Source organism: Naegleria gruberi (genome assembly GCF_000004985.1).
Source record: "Naegleria gruberi genomic scaffold NAEGRscaffold_11, whole genome shotgun sequence".
NCBI lineage: Eukaryota > Heterolobosea > Eutetramitea > Acrasida > Naegleriidae > Naegleria > Naegleria gruberi.
The window spans coordinates 325,175-344,488 of NW_003163316.1; the positions used below are offsets into that span (position 1 = coordinate 325,175).

The 19,314-nt window shown below is 34.3% G+C and overlaps 7 protein-coding genes across 7 annotated transcripts; 3 read left to right on the plus strand and 4 right to left on the minus strand.

The window, feature by feature from the left end:
• Positions 1–163: 163 nt before the first annotated feature.
• On the minus strand, positions 164–996 carry NAEGRDRAFT_64754 (rho family small GTPase; the record flags this gene model as incomplete). The annotated part of the gene is made up of 5 exons (XM_002680053.1): positions 164–568; positions 632–642; positions 695–749; positions 796–887; positions 945–996. The coding sequence occupies 5 exons, from the start codon at positions 994–996 to the stop codon at positions 164–166; spliced, it is 615 nt and encodes a 204-aa protein (XP_002680099.1).
• A 141-nt stretch (positions 997–1,137) lies between these two features.
• Positions 1,138–1,854, minus strand: NAEGRDRAFT_64755 (uncharacterized protein; the record flags this gene model as incomplete). Its single annotated transcript, XM_002680054.1, has 1 exon — positions 1,138–1,854. The coding sequence occupies one exon, from the start codon at positions 1,852–1,854 to the stop codon at positions 1,138–1,140; it is 717 nt and encodes a 238-aa protein (XP_002680100.1).
• A 228-nt stretch (positions 1,855–2,082) lies between these two features.
• NAEGRDRAFT_64756 (uncharacterized protein) lies at positions 2,083–3,429 on the minus strand (the record flags this gene model as incomplete). Its single annotated transcript, XM_002680055.1, has 1 exon — positions 2,083–3,429. One exon carries the CDS (start codon positions 3,427–3,429, stop codon positions 2,083–2,085), a length of 1,347 nt encoding a protein of 448 aa, XP_002680101.1.
• A 1,037-nt stretch (positions 3,430–4,466) lies between these two features.
• NAEGRDRAFT_47261 (uncharacterized protein) lies at positions 4,467–7,635 on the plus strand (the record flags this gene model as incomplete). The annotated part of the gene is made up of 4 exons (XM_002679932.1): positions 4,467–5,513; positions 5,651–6,535; positions 6,688–6,707; positions 6,852–7,635. 4 exons carry the CDS (start codon positions 4,467–4,469, stop codon positions 7,633–7,635), a joined length of 2,736 nt encoding a protein of 911 aa, XP_002679978.1.
• Positions 7,636–7,692: 57 nt separating this feature from the next.
• On the minus strand, positions 7,693–8,976 carry NAEGRDRAFT_47262 (enoyl-CoA hydratase family member; the record flags this gene model as incomplete). The annotated part of the gene is made up of 1 exon (XM_002680056.1): positions 7,693–8,976. The coding sequence occupies one exon, from the start codon at positions 8,974–8,976 to the stop codon at positions 7,693–7,695; it is 1,284 nt and encodes a 427-aa protein (XP_002680102.1).
• A 176-nt stretch (positions 8,977–9,152) lies between these two features.
• On the plus strand, positions 9,153–16,069 carry NAEGRDRAFT_64759 (asparagine synthase; the record flags this gene model as incomplete). Its single annotated transcript, XM_002679933.1, has 8 exons — positions 9,153–10,926; positions 11,154–11,250; positions 11,306–11,557; positions 11,766–12,217; positions 12,256–12,326; positions 12,367–12,455; positions 12,494–12,693; positions 12,735–16,069. The coding sequence occupies 8 exons, from the start codon at positions 9,153–9,155 to the stop codon at positions 16,067–16,069; spliced, it is 6,270 nt and encodes a 2,089-aa protein (XP_002679979.1).
• A 149-nt stretch (positions 16,070–16,218) lies between these two features.
• NAEGRDRAFT_78881 (WD40 repeat domain-containing protein) lies at positions 16,219–19,284 on the plus strand (the record flags this gene model as incomplete). Its single annotated transcript, XM_002679934.1, has 1 exon — positions 16,219–19,284. One exon carries the CDS (start codon positions 16,219–16,221, stop codon positions 19,282–19,284), a length of 3,066 nt encoding a protein of 1,021 aa, XP_002679980.1.
• Positions 19,285–19,314: the final 30 nt, after the last annotated feature.

Below are 19,314 nucleotides of genomic sequence, written 5' to 3' on the forward strand. Positions count from 1 at the left end.
TTTGATCATGTGCTAAATATTGGTGGAACAACACCATCAATAACAGCATTGAATATTACAAAAATATTATGACACATATGCACTATTACTGTTGGATAATCTGAATTTGTTTATTTTTATCTTTTTGTGTGAATCTCAATGTTGGTTGTCCTGTGTTGAAATATTACAATAACATACAGAGTCCACCCTTCTTGTTGTTTTTCTTTGGTGTCATTCTACCATACAAACTAACTCGAATGGCATCATCGAATACCTTCTTCAAACCAATTTTTGTTTTGGAAGAACATTCCACATAACCAGCTGCATCCAAAAAGTCTGCCAATTCTTGGCCTTCCTTGTATGTTACAATTTTTTCTTCTCTTGCTTCCATTTTCTTGACATAGTTCACATCATTTCTCAAATCGAGCTTGGTTCCTACCAAGATAACATGTGCTGAAGGGCAATGCTTGCTAATTTCAGTGTGCCATTTAACCTTAGCATTGACAAATGAAGAATGTTCAACTAAGGAGAAACAAAGTAAGAAGACGTTTGTATCAGGATAGGAGAGAGGTCTCAAACGATCATAATCCTATTGTCATTATTATTCCGTTACATATTTAAATAACTATTTTCCAAAAGATCTTTCACATACCTCTTGACCAGCTGTTCACGAATAGTCCAATGCTTAGCAAAAAAAGACATTTTAAAAACGTACCAGTATCCCACAAAGTAAGGTTTACCTTTCTATTATCTACGAGAACACTACAACTCTAAATTAATGTTTGTACATGTTGCTGCCCAAATTAAAAAACCTACATAATTATCGAAAACTGTTGGAACATAGTCATTCAAAAATTCCTTTCCAGAATAGACGATTAATAGACATGTTTTACCCACGTTACCGTCGCCTTAATGTGTTCAAGATCATAATTATAATCTCCTTTATTTTTATCTGCCTTACTTACCAACAACAACAATTTTGAGAGTAGTTGCCTCACCACCAACGCTATTGGACATTTTTTTCTATAAAGTGAATTTTACACTCTGAAAAGGATTTTTCGATTGTTGTTCGTTAAGATATAATGATAGTGTGTGATAAGGATCTCAGCAATAGATCAACATTAACAAGCATATTCTTGAATATATTGAATTGTGAAATTAGTAAGTTGGGTTCCAATTAGCAATCTTGGCAATGAGAGGTTCTGAAAACCCAAAGATATGTAACAATGACATGATAAGTAATACAAAAAGTAAAACCCAAACAAAAATTTGGCAAAAACCTATTCCGTCAGTTCTTGGTTCTCTGTTTTGCTTACTTAGATTTTGTTCGAGCCATTCATCCAAAATTTCTTTGATTTTTTCAGTGGTATCTGGTTTTTCCTGAAAGCTTTTCTCTTCCATTTTTGGCACAACTTGTGTTGAGGTAGTGCTGAGAATATCAGAGTTTGATTCTTTCATTTCCCTGATAAGCATACTATCCATTTTTTGAATTTCATCCTTTGTCTCATCAAATCTGTCTCTGATTTGACCAATTTCTTGTTGTAATGTTTGACTTCCTTTTAATTCATCATCCAATAATTTTCTCACTGTATTGTGACTACTCTCAATAGAGGATAATCCCTCCTTTATCCTAGCAATATTTTGTTCTACGTGTTCTTGTATTTTAGGATTAGAGAATGATTTTGTAGATTTAGATGAAGAATTTAGGTAACCAACAATGAGAGTTCTTGGTGTTAGTAATTCCGATGCAGGAGTGAAATCTAGTAGCGAAGATTTTTTGGTTGGTAGTGAAAATCGTTGTTTGTTGTTGTTTTTTGTAGTGGTGGCACCGTTACGTGGTGAATTAATTGATGAAGAAGGGGTTGTGCTTTCCATTTCTTCTAAAGATGACGTCCCTTGTGTGGAGTCTTGTTGAATTTTTGTTTGGTTTGATGCTGCATTATTGGCTTCTGAATTTGTCACTTCCCTCTCTGTTTCTGTTGGTGATGCTTGACGAAATTGTTGGTTATGCTTGTTTATCTTTTTTGTCATTTTTTCAAACTGTAATTGGACAATTGAGCGCCAAATGATTGCTTACTCATCAGATTATTAATTTACAAATCATTAATGTTTAATATTTGATTTCTTTTTCTTTTTTGCTTGTTGTTGACTCATGACAGCATCCATAGATTCCTTAATCATTGTTAGATTCTTCTCTACTTTGGATTTAGACATGTCTGCACCAATATCAGAGGACAATCCTTCCAAAAAATTGTCCAGTTTCATCTTGTTTCTTTTCAGATCACAAAGTGCTGCTAATGATTTTGGATCCATTCCTCTTGCATATTCTCTTCCTATATTTCTATTGACTGCTTTTAGATCCAATTGAGATGCACTTGCTTGCTTTTTCTTATACTCGGCCATAAGTTGCATTGTTGATGTTTTCATTGACTCGTCAAGACCAAGCGTTTCTTCGTACTCAAACAGGTGATTATCAAAAGTTGGATTATTCTTTAAGGTTTTTCTGTGCTCTGTGAATTTTTGAAATGCATTAACAAGTCTGCAAGGTGCCACCTCAGGTAATTTGGAACAGGATGCAGCCCTAGTGGTAGAGAATGAGATACGCGAATCCTTCCTCTTTAAAAATTCAGGTTCAGGAGGTGACAGGAATCTGCTAGAGCTGTTTGTTGAGCCAGCACTGGTGTGAAACCCATTCTCAGTCATGGAAATATCAAATGTTGTTGAGCTTGAGGATCTCAGTATAGGCTTTCTCACATGAGGCAAAGTTGGTCCAGTATTACAAATGGAATTACTTGTGGAGAATAGAGCCTCTGCACTTCTTGAATGTTTCAATTCGCTTTTTCTGGCAATGAGAGGTGTCTTGGCAGGAGGAGAAATTGCCCTTGGTGACTGTGACAGAGAAGAGAGGGCAGAGGAAGGTTCTGATATTACAACTCTCGATTGAATAAAGGAAGTTGAAGAATTGTTCTGAAATGAGACCTTCTTTGCCAGTGCCTTTTGATTATAAGATGATGGGGATGTATTCGTTGTGATGTAGCTAGACTCCATACAAGTTGTGATGGAAATAGTCGAGTTTTTATCATGGTGGTGGAGTGGTTGAAGTGTTGGTGGTGGATGAATGAGGATACCACTGTTGTCAATGCTGTATAGAGGGGACGATCCCACAGAGAGTGAACTGTGCGATCTTTCCGAAGATGATTGAGGTGAAGTTTGTGGTAATTTTACAGCTGAGAGAGAGTAACTGGAAGAGATGGAGAGTGGAGAAGGTGGTGATTGCTTCTTAACTTTCTTATCTGTGGAATTAAGCTTGATAGGGGTTAGAACAGGTGATGATGATAATCGTTGTCGCAAAAAGATATCATCTGAAAGGACAGAACTTGGAGATGGTGTAGCCTCAAACCCAATGTGAGAAGTTGTTGGAGGAGTCCTTAATGATATTTCACTGCTCATGGAATATTTTAATAACAATAATTTAATATAAAGGAGATGATGAGTTGTTGAGTTCAATCACCATATGATAACACTCAATGAGCGACCAGGATAAGCAGTATTGGATGTTAAGAAGGTAATTGAGTCAATTTTTATAATAGTTAACCTGCTTCATGAAAATGTGGCGGCTCCCTATTTGGATAGTGAAAATATGGTGTTTTTGTTGCCTGTTCAATATTTATTAGGAGCGAGATAAAGAAATGTCTAATAAATCTTGGGTGGATGCAATTTATGTCACGTCCCTTAATAGTTATATGCTAGACATATTAGTTGTTTGAGTTCGTGGAGAAAGTTTCAGTCATTTTGGTGCATTCCTATTGTTCCAGTTATTGAATCTGTATTTTGATCGAACATTTAGATTCCATCATTGGATTCACAATAGTGTCTTTTTCAAAGAACTTGAAAGGTGTAGATTGAACTTGAAGTGATAGGACAATAATGAGAGCAACCTCAAATTGACCAAAGATTTTTCTAGTGTCCAATAATTTTGATTAGTTTCCATTTTAAAGATAAGATACATTAAAAACCTTTACAACTATCTCTAATATACATATTTCTCAATTTATTCTTGCAATCTTCAAGTGTTTCTTCTCTTGATACTATGGAAACAAAATATAACGTTTTGTAATCCATACTGTAGTTAACATGGCTTCATCATTTCTAGCGCGGTGAATTTCATTGAACTAGACCATCCAATTCGATAATGGTTGCAAACAATAGTTTCTAATATCGTTCCATTTCACAATTTAAAAACATCATTTCACACAACTAATAATGTAATAGAATAAAAGTCGAAACCCTCTTGAACTAGAGAGTAACCTTCATTGATGACTACAAGTATGAGATGAGACTAGATACTTGCCTTGAAATTAATTAAAGCTCCTCCACATTCTGGAGTCATGGAGAACCAACACAAAAAAAAACTTCCAATCAAATACCTATTTGAATCTATTTGAAGAGATTATCATCACTGTGTGTTATCTATTTTTCAAAAAACAATGATGATGATGATGACTACGATGGGAGATAACAACAAACATTCACCGACATTCAAGTTGGTTGTGCTGATGATTCTTGCTGCAACAGTATTGTTATCATGTGCAGTAGTAGAGGCTTCAAGTAGTAATGGCATTCCTTTCCTTTCCATGATTCATGAGGAGAATAGAGTGAGCGAAGCAGAAAAAGATAACGGAGGTATTTTCGAATTGACCTTTGCTAATAATCTTTTTAATAATAAGAATCGTTTAAATACTTTAATGTTGAGAAGAGAATTGACAAATAGTAGAGAATCAGTTGAACCATATACTCAATTTATTATCAAGTTGAAGGATAATGTTACATCAAGAAAGAGAATGAATAGCCAAGTTCAACAATTGATTTCGGGTGCTGTTCCTTTGGGTTCCTCTCAGATCATGTCAGTTGTTGCACGTACATCAGAAATTATTGATCATGTAGGTGAACAAGATCATCATACCATTGAATGGATTGGAGAATATGAAACTAGATTCAAGTCAAGTCTTCATTTTGCTAAAATGCAAGAACTCGCTAGAAAGGAAGAAAATCCAGTTAACTCTGATTTGATGGACTTTGTCATTTCAACAATTCCATCCATTGATGCTGTTTCTAAAGGAAGTGAATTGAATGAATTGGAACAAGTTGCAAAGAAATTGAACAGTCAAATAGGATCACTTTTTGATGTCACTCAATTCTCTCCAATTCAAGTCGTAGATAGAGAAAAGATGCAAATTTCCTTCTCTCCTCTTATTGCTAAACAAATTTCTGATATTATTTTGGAAAATCCACATGTTCACTTTGTAGATAGAAAGCCAATTTATTCTTTATTTAACAAGGAAGGATCAATTTCTATGCAATCAGTTTCTCCAACTCAACCACAATCAACTCCATTCTATGATATGGGTATTTATGGAAATGATCAAGTTGTTGCAGTTTCTGATACTGGTATCGATTGGGATCACTGTTTTTATTCTGATGCAAACATTACTAAAATTGCTACCAACACTGTTTATGCTAATCATAGAAAGATTGTAGAATATAGAACTGTTACAGTTTCTAATGGCAATTCTGGTCTTGTTACTTCTGATGGACAAGATGGAATTGACGGCCATGGTACACACGTAAGTTATTTCATTGTTTGATGATTTTTTAATTTCAAAATTTACAGGTTGTTGGAAGCGTTGCTGGTTCTATTCAATCACCAATTACAGCTGATCAACAAGCTATTAACAATTATCATGGTATGGCTCCAAATGCCAGAATTCACTTTACTGATATTCAAAAAACAGGCAGTAGTGCACTCTTGATTCCAGCTTCGTTGACCAGTATTTTTGAGCCAGCTTACAAATTGAATGCTAGAATTTTCTCTAATTCCTGGGGTGCTGCACCAAATAATCTCATTGCTTGTGATTATGACTGTGTAAATTGTAGATGGGCTGTTTCTGTATCTGTCTATCGTAAAGGTCAACCAGTTTATGATTCTGATTGCAAATACTTGTTCGGCAGTCAAACTTGTTGTTCAATTGTTAATAAGTATGATTCTCAATGTAGAGATATCGACACCTTTTTGTGGAATAATCAAGATGCTATCATTCTCTTTGCTCAAGGTAACTCTGGTAGAATTTCTTCAAAGGAAAATATTGGAAGTCCAGCAACTTCAAAGAATGGTGTTTCTATTGGTGCTTCCAAAACTTCAAACAGTGCCTTTATTGATTCAGTTCAATATGAAGATATGATGCACAGAATCAAAGAAGCAGGTCTTTCCTTCACTTCCCCAGAACAATGTTGCTCTTACACTGGTAGTAATGCTGATGCCATTCGTGCTTTCTGTTGTTCAGCCACTATGAAGGATAAATATTCCAGTAATCCAAGTTATTTCAATGCTGACAATTTAGCTTCTTTCAGTAGTAGAGGTCCAGCTATTGGTGATAGAATCAAACCAGACGTTAGTGGTATTGGTGATAATGTTGTATCAGGTCACAGTGATGGTGATACTACCACTTATCAATGCTCAAATATTTCACCAAATTTGTATAACAGAGCTGCTTTAATGGTAAGTTTTAATTATATAGTTCATAGTGAATTAATATTTGAATTTTTAATAGACAAATCAAGGTACTAGGTAAGTCATTCATTGAATGATTATTTTTAATCGACCTCTTAATTTTCACAATTTTTATAATTTTTGTAAATCTTATTAAATAGTATGGCAACACCATTGACAGGTAAGTAATAATTATTATTACTTTTTATTAATATATTGAAAAATACACAGCTGGTGGTCTTGCATTGTTGAGAGAATATTTACAAAAGAAGATGGGTATTTCTAACCCATCTGGTCCGCTTTTGAAGGCTGCTCTTGTTCACAGCTCAATTCCACTCTCTGGAAGTGTTGCTAAAAGCACTGATGAATCTAGTAGAATTTTGATTTCATCAATGGGTAACCCTAATTCCTATGAAGGTCATGGTAGAGTTTATCTTGGAAGTTTATTAAAGAGTGGCAACAATTCAACTGTCAACTTGACACTTATTGAGAAGACTTTCACATCATCAAATGAAAAACATAGCCGGTGTTTAAAGATGAAGAGCGGTATTTCCTCATCATCATTTGCCAGTACTGTTGCTTGGTACGATTATCCTAGCTCAGTATCTGTCGTTCCTTCACTTGTTCAAGATATGGATTTGATTGTTAATATTTATGAAAAGAATGGTGACAAGATTCAATCATTGAAGGTTATTCCTGGTAATATGCAAGACGCATACGATACCAAAAATAATGTTGAAAAGGTTCTTATCAACTCTATTACAAACGCTGGAACCAATCCTCTTTATGTTACTGTTTCAGTTAAATTCAAAACATTGACACTCTCAAATCAACCATATGCTTTAGTGTTCAGTTATCCAAGTGGTGATTTTGAATCAGTAGATGCCTCTTCATGTTATTATAGTGAAGAATTGCCATCATCTTACATTGGTATTATTATTGGTGTATCTCTTGGTGTCATTGTATTATTATTGATTGTTTCTGTAATTGTTGGATCAATTCTTTTCAAACTTTGTACTAGACGTAAACAACACCAACAACACACTGATTTGGATGCTGGAGCTGGCAACTACTATTATTATGGTAATAATGCTGGAACAGGTTATTAATTTATTGAAATAAATTTATTTATTGTTACAAGTAAAAAACACAAGCAGAAATATCATTTAATCAAATATCTCTTTAATAACCTGGTGGACGTTTAACTCATCTAGAGTGGCAGGTTTGAATTTTGGTTTTTGATCTTTGTCAACTAAAACAGCTCTAACACCTTCCACAAAATCATGTTGCCCAACCAATTTGGTACACAGTAACTTATCCAAATCAAGAACTTGTTTCAAAGAGCTTGCCTTTCTTCCTCTCTCAAGTGCCTCGAAGGTAACTACAAGAGAAGTAGGGCTAGCTCTCTTTGAGAATAATTCCAATATAGAATCAATAAATTCATTATCTGATTGACTTCTACATGGATGATGTTCCTTATACCATTTGAGATTTGAAATTATTTCCTTAACAGATTGAGCCTCTCCAAAACAGTAATCAATAACACGTCTAAAACGATCAACCTGACCCAATGTTGAATTGAGTACTGTATTGCCTTTCTTTTCATAAATTTGAATGAATTTTTCCAATTGTTTTTCCAAGTTAGATTCATTTTCTGTTGGAATAAACTTTTCAAATAAATCTCTTCTCAATTCATAGAAAACTTCCTCATTATCAATAACATTAGTTACCAATTTTGAGAAGAGTGAATCTGTAGCACCCAATTTTGCACCGGTCAATCCAATATATCTAGCAATTCCAATTGATGAACAAGCTCTAGTAAGGAAGAAGGAGGCTCCAATATCAGGATAAATTCCAATAAACACTTCAGGCATTGCAAATTGGAATCTCTTCCTATTGGCCACTCTCAAATTTGTATAAATTGAAATTCCAACACCACCACCCATTGTAATACCATTCAACATGGAAACAATTGGTTTTACTTTACAAAATTCATGAATATAATAATTCAATGAAAACTCCTCGGTGAAGAATTGTTGGGCATATTCAAATCCCCTTCTCAAATCCTTGATATCACCCCCAGCACAGAAAGCCTTATCACTAGCACTCTGCAATATCACAAAGTGTACTTTTGTATCGGAGAGAGCTTGCTCTAGAATCCTTCTCAAGGATCGGATCATGGAGAGTGAGAGTGCATTGAAACTCTTTGGTCTATTCAATGTAATGCACAGACAATGATTGTCTGGATTGTATTGGGAGAGTACATGATCATTGTCATCTTTTGAAGTTTGATTCATTACCAATATTACATCATCATTGCAACAAATAGGCCTAGATGAATTTAGCATCATGTGAGCATGGTTAATGTTATTATTATTATTTGAAGGGAAGAGATGACCAAGAATCCTCTGGGTGCGAAGTGTTGATAATGATTGTTGTGTTGAGGACATTTTTTCGGACTTGGGGAAAATTGATAAGTCAACCGAGGAAAATTCAAAATAATTAATTTATTAATTTAAATAATGCAAATTAATAAGTCATGTATGTATTTATAAAGTGCATTTTCGAAATGTTATTGTTAATTCATAGTTGGTTTTCAAAATAATTATTAAAAGAATTAAAAAAAATGTGTGGTATTGGGGCAAGATTTTCTCTCGGAGCATCTTTATCCAAGTGGAATTTGTTGGATTTGCACTTTTTATTACAATATGGAATGGTTGTGAATAGTAATAATCAACAACAGGTTGTTGAACAAGAAGTTAGAAACGAAAATAGTGTTGTTGTTGATGACGACTCAGAAGAAAATGATGGAAGAAACGAAACATTTGAACAGAAATTAGAAAAAATCAAGGCTATTACTGTACAAAGTACTCAATCGGAAGAGGTGGATATTATTTCTGGTATTAAAAGTGTTATTTCTCCAAGAGGTCCAGATGAAACTCGTCACGAAATTATTAATTTTGGAGATTCTACAGTGACACTTATTGCTAGTATTTTGGCTCTCAGAGGTGATAAGCCATACCCACAACCTATTACCATGACTGATTTGTCTGGTGACGAACACACAATAATATGGAATGGAGAAATATTTGGAAATGAATATTTCAGAGAATGTGTTATTGAGCATGGAAATGATACAGTTTGTCTATTGGAACATTTGGTAAAATGTGGAAATGAGGATGAAGTTTTGAATACTTTGGCTAATATTGAAGGACCTTTTAGTTTTGTCTATGTCAATAAGAGGGAAAAATATGTGTTGTTTGGAAGAGATATTTTGGGAAGAAGAAGTTTGTTATATTCTGTAAACGGTCAAGATTTGATTATTTCTAGTGTAGCTTGTCACGTTCCAGAATTTTCTCAATGGAGGTCAATTGGTGTGAATGGAGTTTTCAAATTATCCCTTAGCGATGAAACTGGTTCACAATTGCTTTCCATGATTTCTTGGGAAGAAATTTACAAGAGAACTGGTAAACATCCGTTAATATCCGATAGAGAAATGATAGAACCAAAGACTGAAGATGATTTGCGAGTGAATGATACAGTATTTGAGAGTGTTGTCGATGAGTTCATTTCATATCTTTCAAATTCTGTTGAAAAGAGAGTGACCAATGTCTATTCCAATAATGATGAAAATACCAAAATTAGTGTTTTATTCTCGGGGGGAATTGATTCAGTAATTATAACAGCATTGGCTCATTTGAAGCTTGAAAAAGGAATGCCTATTGATTTATTGAACGTCTCATTTGGAGTTGATAAAAAGCAACAGGATCAATCAGCTGACAGAAAGCAAGCCATAGAATCCTACGACGAGTTGGCAAGACTTTACCCTGATAGACCTTTCAGATTGGTTCTTGTTGATATTAACTCAACTGAATTAGCAGAAAATCAAAAGAGAATTGAATCACTCATTTATCCACAAAATACTGTCATTGACTTTAATATTGGATCAGCATTATGGTTTGCCTCAAGAGGAAGAGGATACATTTACAATTCTTCAGAGCCAACCAACACATCAAATTTGTACACTTCAACAGGCAGAGTCATTTTGTGTGGTATTGGCAGTGATGAACAACTTGGAGGTTACAAGAGACATTTTAAAAAATACAAGTACAAGGGTTGGAATGGTCTTAACGAAGAAATGGATATGGACATTAAGCGGTTATGGATTAGAAACTTGGGAAGAGATGACAGAGTAATATCAGATCATGGAAGAGAATCTAGAAATCCATTTTTAGATGAGCCATTCATTAATTTTGTTAGAAAACAACCATTATGGTATTTGGCTGATTTTACCAATAACCAACCAAATGATAAGCCAACCCAACAACAATCAACCACATTACCAGGTGATAAGAAAATACTGAGGAGAGCAGCTCAAAAACTTGGTCTTTCTAGGTCATGTATGTATGTTAAAAGGGCAATGCAATTCGGTTCCAATGTGGCTAAAATATCCTACAAGAAACAACATGCAAGCACTATACTTCAGATTGAGTATTAAAGGCTGTTTAATTCCCTTTCAAAAAACGACCGTTATTTTTCAAAGCAAGAAAAAAATGTCTACCGATAGAGGTAAGGGATCAATTTTCATAATTACCTTAATTACTTGTTAAAATTCAAATTGATATAGCTCCGAATACATTCACTGTTGGTAAGACACCATGGGTAAGGTTTACCAATAAGGAGAATGTATACTTTTATGCTAAACCTTTCAAAACTGATAGAGAGTAAGTAAGGCAAAACAAGAATAGGGTTGATGATCATAATATAATAATATTATAGTAAAATTTGGCAAGAAAAAGAAGATCCAAAAACAGGAAAGGTATTCTATTATCATTGGGCTTCCAAGACATCCTTAAATTCCTACACAGAATTTCCTGACTATGTAACATTAGCTGAGAGTGGAGCTACAACACCAACTACTCCAACAACACCAACGACACCAACTACAACAACAAATACTTCTTCACCAACAACAACAGCCTCAACAACTCCTGCTCAATCAACACCAACATCCGCATCAGCAGCAACAACGTCCACCCCATCATCAGAAAACACATCTCAACAAGAAGATAAAAAGGTTGAAAATACAACAATCGAAAAAGTCGAGGAAAAACCAAAGGAAACAATAGCGGAACAAAAGATAGAATCAATACCTAAGGATACTGAAACTAAGGTCGAGAGCAAAACCGAAACGACACCAAGTGAGGAGGAACCTAAGAAAGAGTCACCTAAGAAACAGGAACCAAAAGAAATCAATTACCTCCCCTCCAAAACAAGAAAGACAAGAAGAACCTGTAGAAAAGCCTTTGCTAAAAAAAGAACCAGTTGTTGAGCAATCTAAACCTGTTGAGACACAACCTGTTATTGAGCAATCGAAACCAGTACCTGTAACAACAGCACCACCAAAGGAGGAACCAGTAGAGCCAAAAGAATCCAAACAAAAGAAAGTAGTTCTGGAAGAAGATCCAAAACAAAAAAAGAAGCAAACTCAAAATGAAAATCAAAAGCCAAAAGCAATGACGATGGTCCAAGGAAGTAGTGGAAGTGCTGGTGCAGAGGATTTTAAAGATTTTGGCCCAAATCAACCAAAACCAAGATTATCATTTATTGGAAAACGTCAAAGTCAAGTGAAGGTTTCATTTACTAAGAAGGATTTAGCAAGAACCGACTTTGATGATTCAATCGAAGATGGTATGTTTTCAAAGTTTCTTTTTTATTAATTTTCAAAGAATTATTCAATTTACCTGGAAGAGGAGAGGTTAAGGTTCATACAGCTTTTAAGGGAACATATTTTTCAACTGTAAGTTGTTTTTACAAAAAATTAATTTATACTTTAATAGCCTAAAACCAAAAAAGATAGAATTGTAATTTTAGCAAGAGATTTTGTTGGTGCATTTTGTCTCTTTATGGCAGGCCAAGAAGGAAAGAGGTTTGTTTTTAAGATTTTAGTTTATCTCACAAATTCAGCAATAAGAAGAACGTAATTTTAGCTGCTTATCCACTACTTGATTATTCAGATATAAATGAAGATAAGGACAAAATTACATTAAATATTGATGGGAATGAGTTTGTTTTACAAGCTAGTGCAGTAAGTAAGGAAAGATTAAAGCTAGGCCTGGAAGTTGCTTATGGTGAACTAGATGCAAAAACAGACATGGAGTTACATAGTAAGTTTTTACTAATTTACAATTAGTTTACACCTTCATAGATTACAGACTTGGTTCTATCGAGTTTGCAAACTCCTACTATCAACAATATGTTGATGTTCCTGCCTCTTCAATTATCAAATCTATTATGGAGTCAGATCCTAACGAGATTTTAGATGAAAGTATCCAAGAAAGTTCTGATACTTTCGTTTCTAGCAAATATGATCAAAGTCTTAGATTACTCCAGACAGCTGTTAAGAATAGCAATGACAGAGATAGTGCCATCCAAGAAGCTTGTTTGTACATGGAGAGAATTATAAAAAAGATTGACAAGGGTGTATTTGAAAAATTCTCAAGAATATTGGATATTATATTCAAAAACCCAACAACTACTGAACGGCCTGAGCTCAGAAATAACTTTTTAAAGACAATGAACGACATCAGAAATAGCAAGAAAATTGCTGATAACATTATTGATGAATTGATAAAGACTGGTAACGAAAGCTTTAAGGCTATTCAGTTATGGAGGTCAAGAGCCAAATTGAAAGAAGTTCCTTTTGGGGAGGAATACCAACCAGCCACACAAAAATCAAAAGGAAAGAAGGAACTTCAACAAGAAAAGCTTATGAGAGAGTCAATAATTCAAAAAAAGTTGCCTTCTGGTGTTTTTCTTGGTGTACTATTCTTTTCCAAGACTGGAGAAGTTCTCTCTGATAGAAATGACAATTTACCAAGTGTTAAGTTAGATCGGTTAATGTATCATAATGAAAATTCCAAGAGCTTAGACCATCAAGATTGGCAGTGGTTGCTGAAACATGGACAACAATCCTTTACTCAAACAATTTTAGATTTAGTCCCTTCGCTATCTAACCCTCAAATTATTTTAGATGTATTTAAAACTGATTTTATTAGGTCTTTTAACGATTTATATAGAGCTGTAAATCAGTCAACCAAGCCAAATGTAGATCTGGGTGTATTGTTGGATAAGTGTGTAACAATGAAGGGCCAAAATATTTTATATTATCTGATGGTTAAACAAGTAGATAAGAAGGAGTTTGAAATTCCTAATGGGTACAAATGGGATCCAACTATTGATTTTGAGTATAAGCAATATCAAAAATATGAAAACCTAGACGAATCATTTGTGATTGAAAAATTAGAAAGCCATTACTCGGGATCTAGATGGGTCTATAATGCCATGGATTACTACAAGTCAGTTACTTCGAAAACCTACTCTGACGGCTTGTGGCTGGGATACTTCAATTTCAAGTTGACTGAAAGAGGTTCTTACCAGCTCTTAGTGGAAGATAAAGCTAGATTCATGATTCCTTCCATTAAGATTTCAGACAAATTTGATATTAGAAAATTGAGGGATTTACTTGCTAATAATTTCTCCTCCTTGTCTTCAGTTACAAATATTAATGAAGAAACACCAGACTACTTGTGTGAAACTTTAGAGAAACAAGTATTCCGAGCCAAACTCCAGTTACAACAAAAGATTTGTAAACCAGATTTGGGCTATCTTTACACGAATGAAATTTTAGATGTCGGTGAAAGAATCAAACTTATCCTCTTTATTGATAATGATACTACTTCACAGATTGGAAATGAGTACAATAGGGTTCTTTGGAGAGATGAGATATCATTTGAGGCTATTCACTTATCATTGTTTTATCCTGTCCTTCATGAGCACTACATGGGAAACATTCGAAAGCAATTACTATTTGATAATTCTGTTTTCAATGATAGCTCTACATCAAGTGATGAATATTTGAAAAATAAGGAGGTCAATAATATAGGAAGACTGAAAGAACTGATTAGAGCAGAAGAAGCTTTCTACATTATTAGGTGGCCACACCGAGTTATTTCAACATACTTATCTATCAAGCAGAACAACAATGCAATCTTACACTTGATAAATAATGGTAAAGAACTTGCCAAGATTGTTTTTGATCAAACTATTGGTAAGAAGAAAACCTTTAGAGATTATAGGTTGGAGCTTTTCAAGGCGCAAGATAGTCAAGAAATTGCAGCTAGGAAACAAAAAGAAATCGAGTCCAAATCAAAAGTTGGCATTCAGGAACAAGATTTAGAAAAGTCGACGTGTGCCGTTTACAACGTTGATGCAAACATTGAGGATATCCGTGATATTGAATTGATAATGATCGGACCGACCAGGGAAGAAGTTTTGACTAATTTGATTGAAGAAGAAGTTGAATTAAATATTGTAGATCACTTGGATAGACTTGAACTTGAAGCAATCAAGAGTACCTTAGATGATGTTATATCTATTATTGAGGTTACCACTGACATGGTTGATAAAACTATTTTTGAACAAAAGAAGGCTGAATCAAAAAATCATCTCAAAGCAGAAAGGGTTGATTATATCCAATCAGTATTCAGTGGTATAAAATTTGAAGTAGAAAAGACAGAAGAAGACAAGATTGAAATTGAAGGATATGACTCATTATACAGACAATCCATTCAACTCTTTGATGCTTCTATGGATAGTTCACTTCTTTTACTTCAAACCATAGAAAAGACTCAATCAATGATTGACCTGGTCGAGGTGATGTTTACACATGATGACAATCTTGAAAAGCAAGACAAAGTGGTCCGATCTATTCAGAGGATTAAGGATAGGCAAGCTGAAATTATGGCAGCCCAACCTTCATTCCCTGTACTTCCAACACCGACTCACAACCACAGTGCAAATAATGCCATTCAACAATCAGCTTCTCAAATTTTGAATCAACCAATTCATCCAACTGTTCTCCAAGCTAAAGCAAATATCAATCTAGATGAAGAAAAACTAAGACAAATGCTGGAAGAGGAGGAACGAAAGAAGACTGAAGAATACGATAGAAAGATGAGAAAATATGTACAAAAGGCAACAGGTTTTTCTTCTTTTTCTCTTCCATATGGTACTCCTCAACAATTTGTTAAGAAGAGACCACAGAGTAATAAGCCTTCATCAACAAATGCAAATACTTCGACAAACTCTTCTATGCTGTCTAATAAGAGTATTACTGCTAATTCTCCATCAACCTCAATGCTTAGCTCCCTACAAAATACACCAAGTACTCCACAAGAAAAGAGTAAGAAACCAACCAGTAGTTTGGCTCAGTCAATCCTCTCCAAACCAAAAACCTCATCAACCAAACCAAACTCTTCCAAACCAGAGTTACCATCCCTTGATGGAAAACCTCACTCTTCAGCATATATTTCATTTGATACCTACAGAGACATGATGGGTCTGAGTTCATACAACAAGTTTTTGAATCAGAATAATGTTCTCTCCAACTTGGATTCTTGTCTGAAGAATTATAATGATGCCAAGAAGGCCAGTGACCAAGCTATTTTATCCTTACTTCCATCAACAAGTAAAAAAAAGTAAATATACGACATTAAGTGTTAAAACTTTAATATTGAAACAGACTTGTTGGTTCTCTTGTATTAATATATAATAATGACAGAATTTGTCTTCCTGATGATATTTTCACAGTCAAATTTTTGTTGAACAAAAATAAATTGAATTTTAAAAAAATGGTCAAACCCTATTACCGTATTGTGCCAGAGAGAACAACAGGTACTATTGCATCACCATACGCATCAATTCACTATGATCAAACAAAAGCATCCGATATTGTATATTCACCAATGTTGTACCAAATAGGTGTTTGGAACAAACGTGAAAATGAATTAGTATCAATAATAACACCACAAGATGAATCCTACTATGGAGGAAGTATCAATGAAGGTACCATGAAGTATAGTAATATTACCTTCATCACACATTGCAATAATTTTATTGCTGCTGGATATCAAAATGGTAAAATTTTAATTTACAACTTGAAAACAAGCGAACAAGTTTTATATACAACAGGACACTCTTCAAGTGTTTCCTATTTACAATTTAATTCCGATTGCTCTTTACTTGTAAGTGGAGGTGATGATACCGACATTGTTTGTTGGGATATTACAGCTTGTCAAGCAAAATTTAGATTACGTGGACATAAAGGAAGAATTACTGGTTTGATATTTTTGGAGAAAACAAATGCTTTGATTAGTTCGAGTAAGGATATGTTGATTAAAGTCTGGGAATTGACTACTTATCACTGTGTTCAAACATTGATTGGTTCTCGTAATGAAATTTGGTCAATTTGTGTAGACTCAGATGAACATAGGTTATTCGCTGGTAGTACGGATAGTGAAATTAGAGTTTGGGATATTCAAGTATTTTTAAATAAGGAAACTCAATATTTCTATGAAAATGATCCTGTTTTTATGGGAACTTTGAAGAGAAGAGATGAAAGTAGAGTTTTGCAAATGAAATTTGACCATACGGGTACTTTATTAGCTATTGTTGGCTCAGATTCAAAGATTGTAGAAATTTTCAAAATGAGAAATGAAAAGGAAATTGAAAAGAAGAGAAAGAATGCAGAATCTTTAACACCTAACATGGAATATAAGTGGTGGTTACAAATCAAGTCTAATTATGAAATTAGATCTTTGGACTTTAATCCATTCGAGTCAGTTTTAACAAGAAGTGAAATTTCTACAGACAGCGAAGACAAACTCTCAACTAGAATTTTGAATGCCAAGATGAATGATTTTAGAGTAATAATTTCAACTTTGCGTAACACTATTGAGGAATACAAAATTGAACCAAATAAGATTGTCAAATCCAATCAAGATCAATACCAAGGAATTACATGTACAAATACTATTGAAAGACAAGGTCACGGTACTCCTGTGAGATCCATTTCAATTTCAGATGATAATGTTACCTGTATGTCATTGTCTTCTAAGGAGTGCCACATTTGGAATTTGGAAAATGGTAAATGTATCAAGACATTGAATGATGTTGACCATGGGTTGAGTGCTATTTGGATACCTTACACAAATAACAGATACTGTTTGGTTGGTACCAAGAAGGGTAACATTCAAATATATGACGTGAATATTTCGGAATGTATTGAAACTATTCAAGCTCACTCAAGTACAATCTATAGTATTCAATTTGTTCCTCCAAGTAGTTTCAATGATAACAATGGTGGTATCATTACTGCCAGTAGTGATAAGTGTGTTAAATTCTGGGAATTTGAAATGAAAGGAAAGAATTTGTCCCTCGCAATCAAGAACGTTCTCGAAATGAACGAAGAAATTATTGCCATAACTGTTTCAAAGAATGCTAAATACTTGGCTGTTTCTCTGTTGGACAATACTGTTAAAATTTTCTACATGGACACTATGAAATTCTTCCTCTCACTCTATGGCCACAAGTTACCAATCAAATGTTTGGATATTTCTAGTGACGAACAATTGATAGTGACTGGTAGTGATGATAAGAACATTAAGATTTGGGGTTTGGATTTCGGTGATTGTCATCGTTCCTTATTAGCCCACGAACAAGGTATTACTTCAGTCAAGTTTATCAATGATACTCACTATTTCTTCAGCGCCTCTAAGGATGGTAACATCAAGTATTGGGATGGTGATAAATTTGAATTAATTCAAGTTGTCACAAGCCAATATATTTCTAAATCACCACTTTGGTGTTTGGATATTAGCAGTGACGGACACAGAATGGTTACTTCTGGCCACGAAAGAGCACTCTTTATCTATACCCAGTCTGATGATATGTTATTCTTGGAAGAAGAAAAGGAAAAGAGATTTGAAGAGGAACAACTTGAAAAGGATTTACCTCACTCCCAACAATTCAAAGATTTGTCCTTGGCAGGAGCTGAAGTCACTCATGCTGGTCAACGTTCCATGGAAACTATTCGTGATGGTGAAAAGCTTATGGAAAACCTTGATGTTGCTATCAATGAAGAAATTAATATTATCGAAAGTATTGCTAATAATGTTACAATTCCTAAGAATCCTCTCTTGTTAGGATTATCTATTGAGGAATATGTTTGGAAGTGTTTGACACGTATTGCCAGATCTGATTTAGATATGGTGCTTTCAATTATCCATTTCAGTCATGCCTATTTCATTTTGAAACAAGTTAACAAGTTGATGAAACAAAAGAGTGTAGATATTGAATTGTCAACTAGAATTGTTTTACTTTTAATTCATATTCACTACAAGCAATTAGTTCAAAGCAACAGTGACCAAGAAACCTTTGACTTGATGCAATCACTCCATGAACTTGTTAGAAATGGGCTTGTACAACAATCTAAGAGAATTGGATTCAACGTTGCCGCTCTTCAATTTGTAAAGAATAGAATGAAGAATGAACAAGAATTATTTGAATTCAATAAGGAATCTAAAGTTAATGATATTGTTAAATCATACAGAGAAAGACAACGTGAAAAGAAAAGATTGGCCAAATATGAAGCTGAACAATCATCAACAGGTAAAAAGAAGAAGGAACACAAGAGAATGGCCAAATTCAAGGGCATGTTAGATTCCATGATTGAAAAGATTGAAAATGACCCAACCAAACAAGTTGTTTTTGAAAGTAATGTTAAGGATAAAAAGATTTCATCCCTCAAGAGAAAATTCAAAGAAATGGAAGATAAAAAGACCAAGAAGCTCAAGTCAATGATTCAAGATGACGATGACACTGAAGATTTCCTCAATGAACTTTCCTCATGGGATTAGATTTCTACAAGGCATTTCCTTCTCCACTCA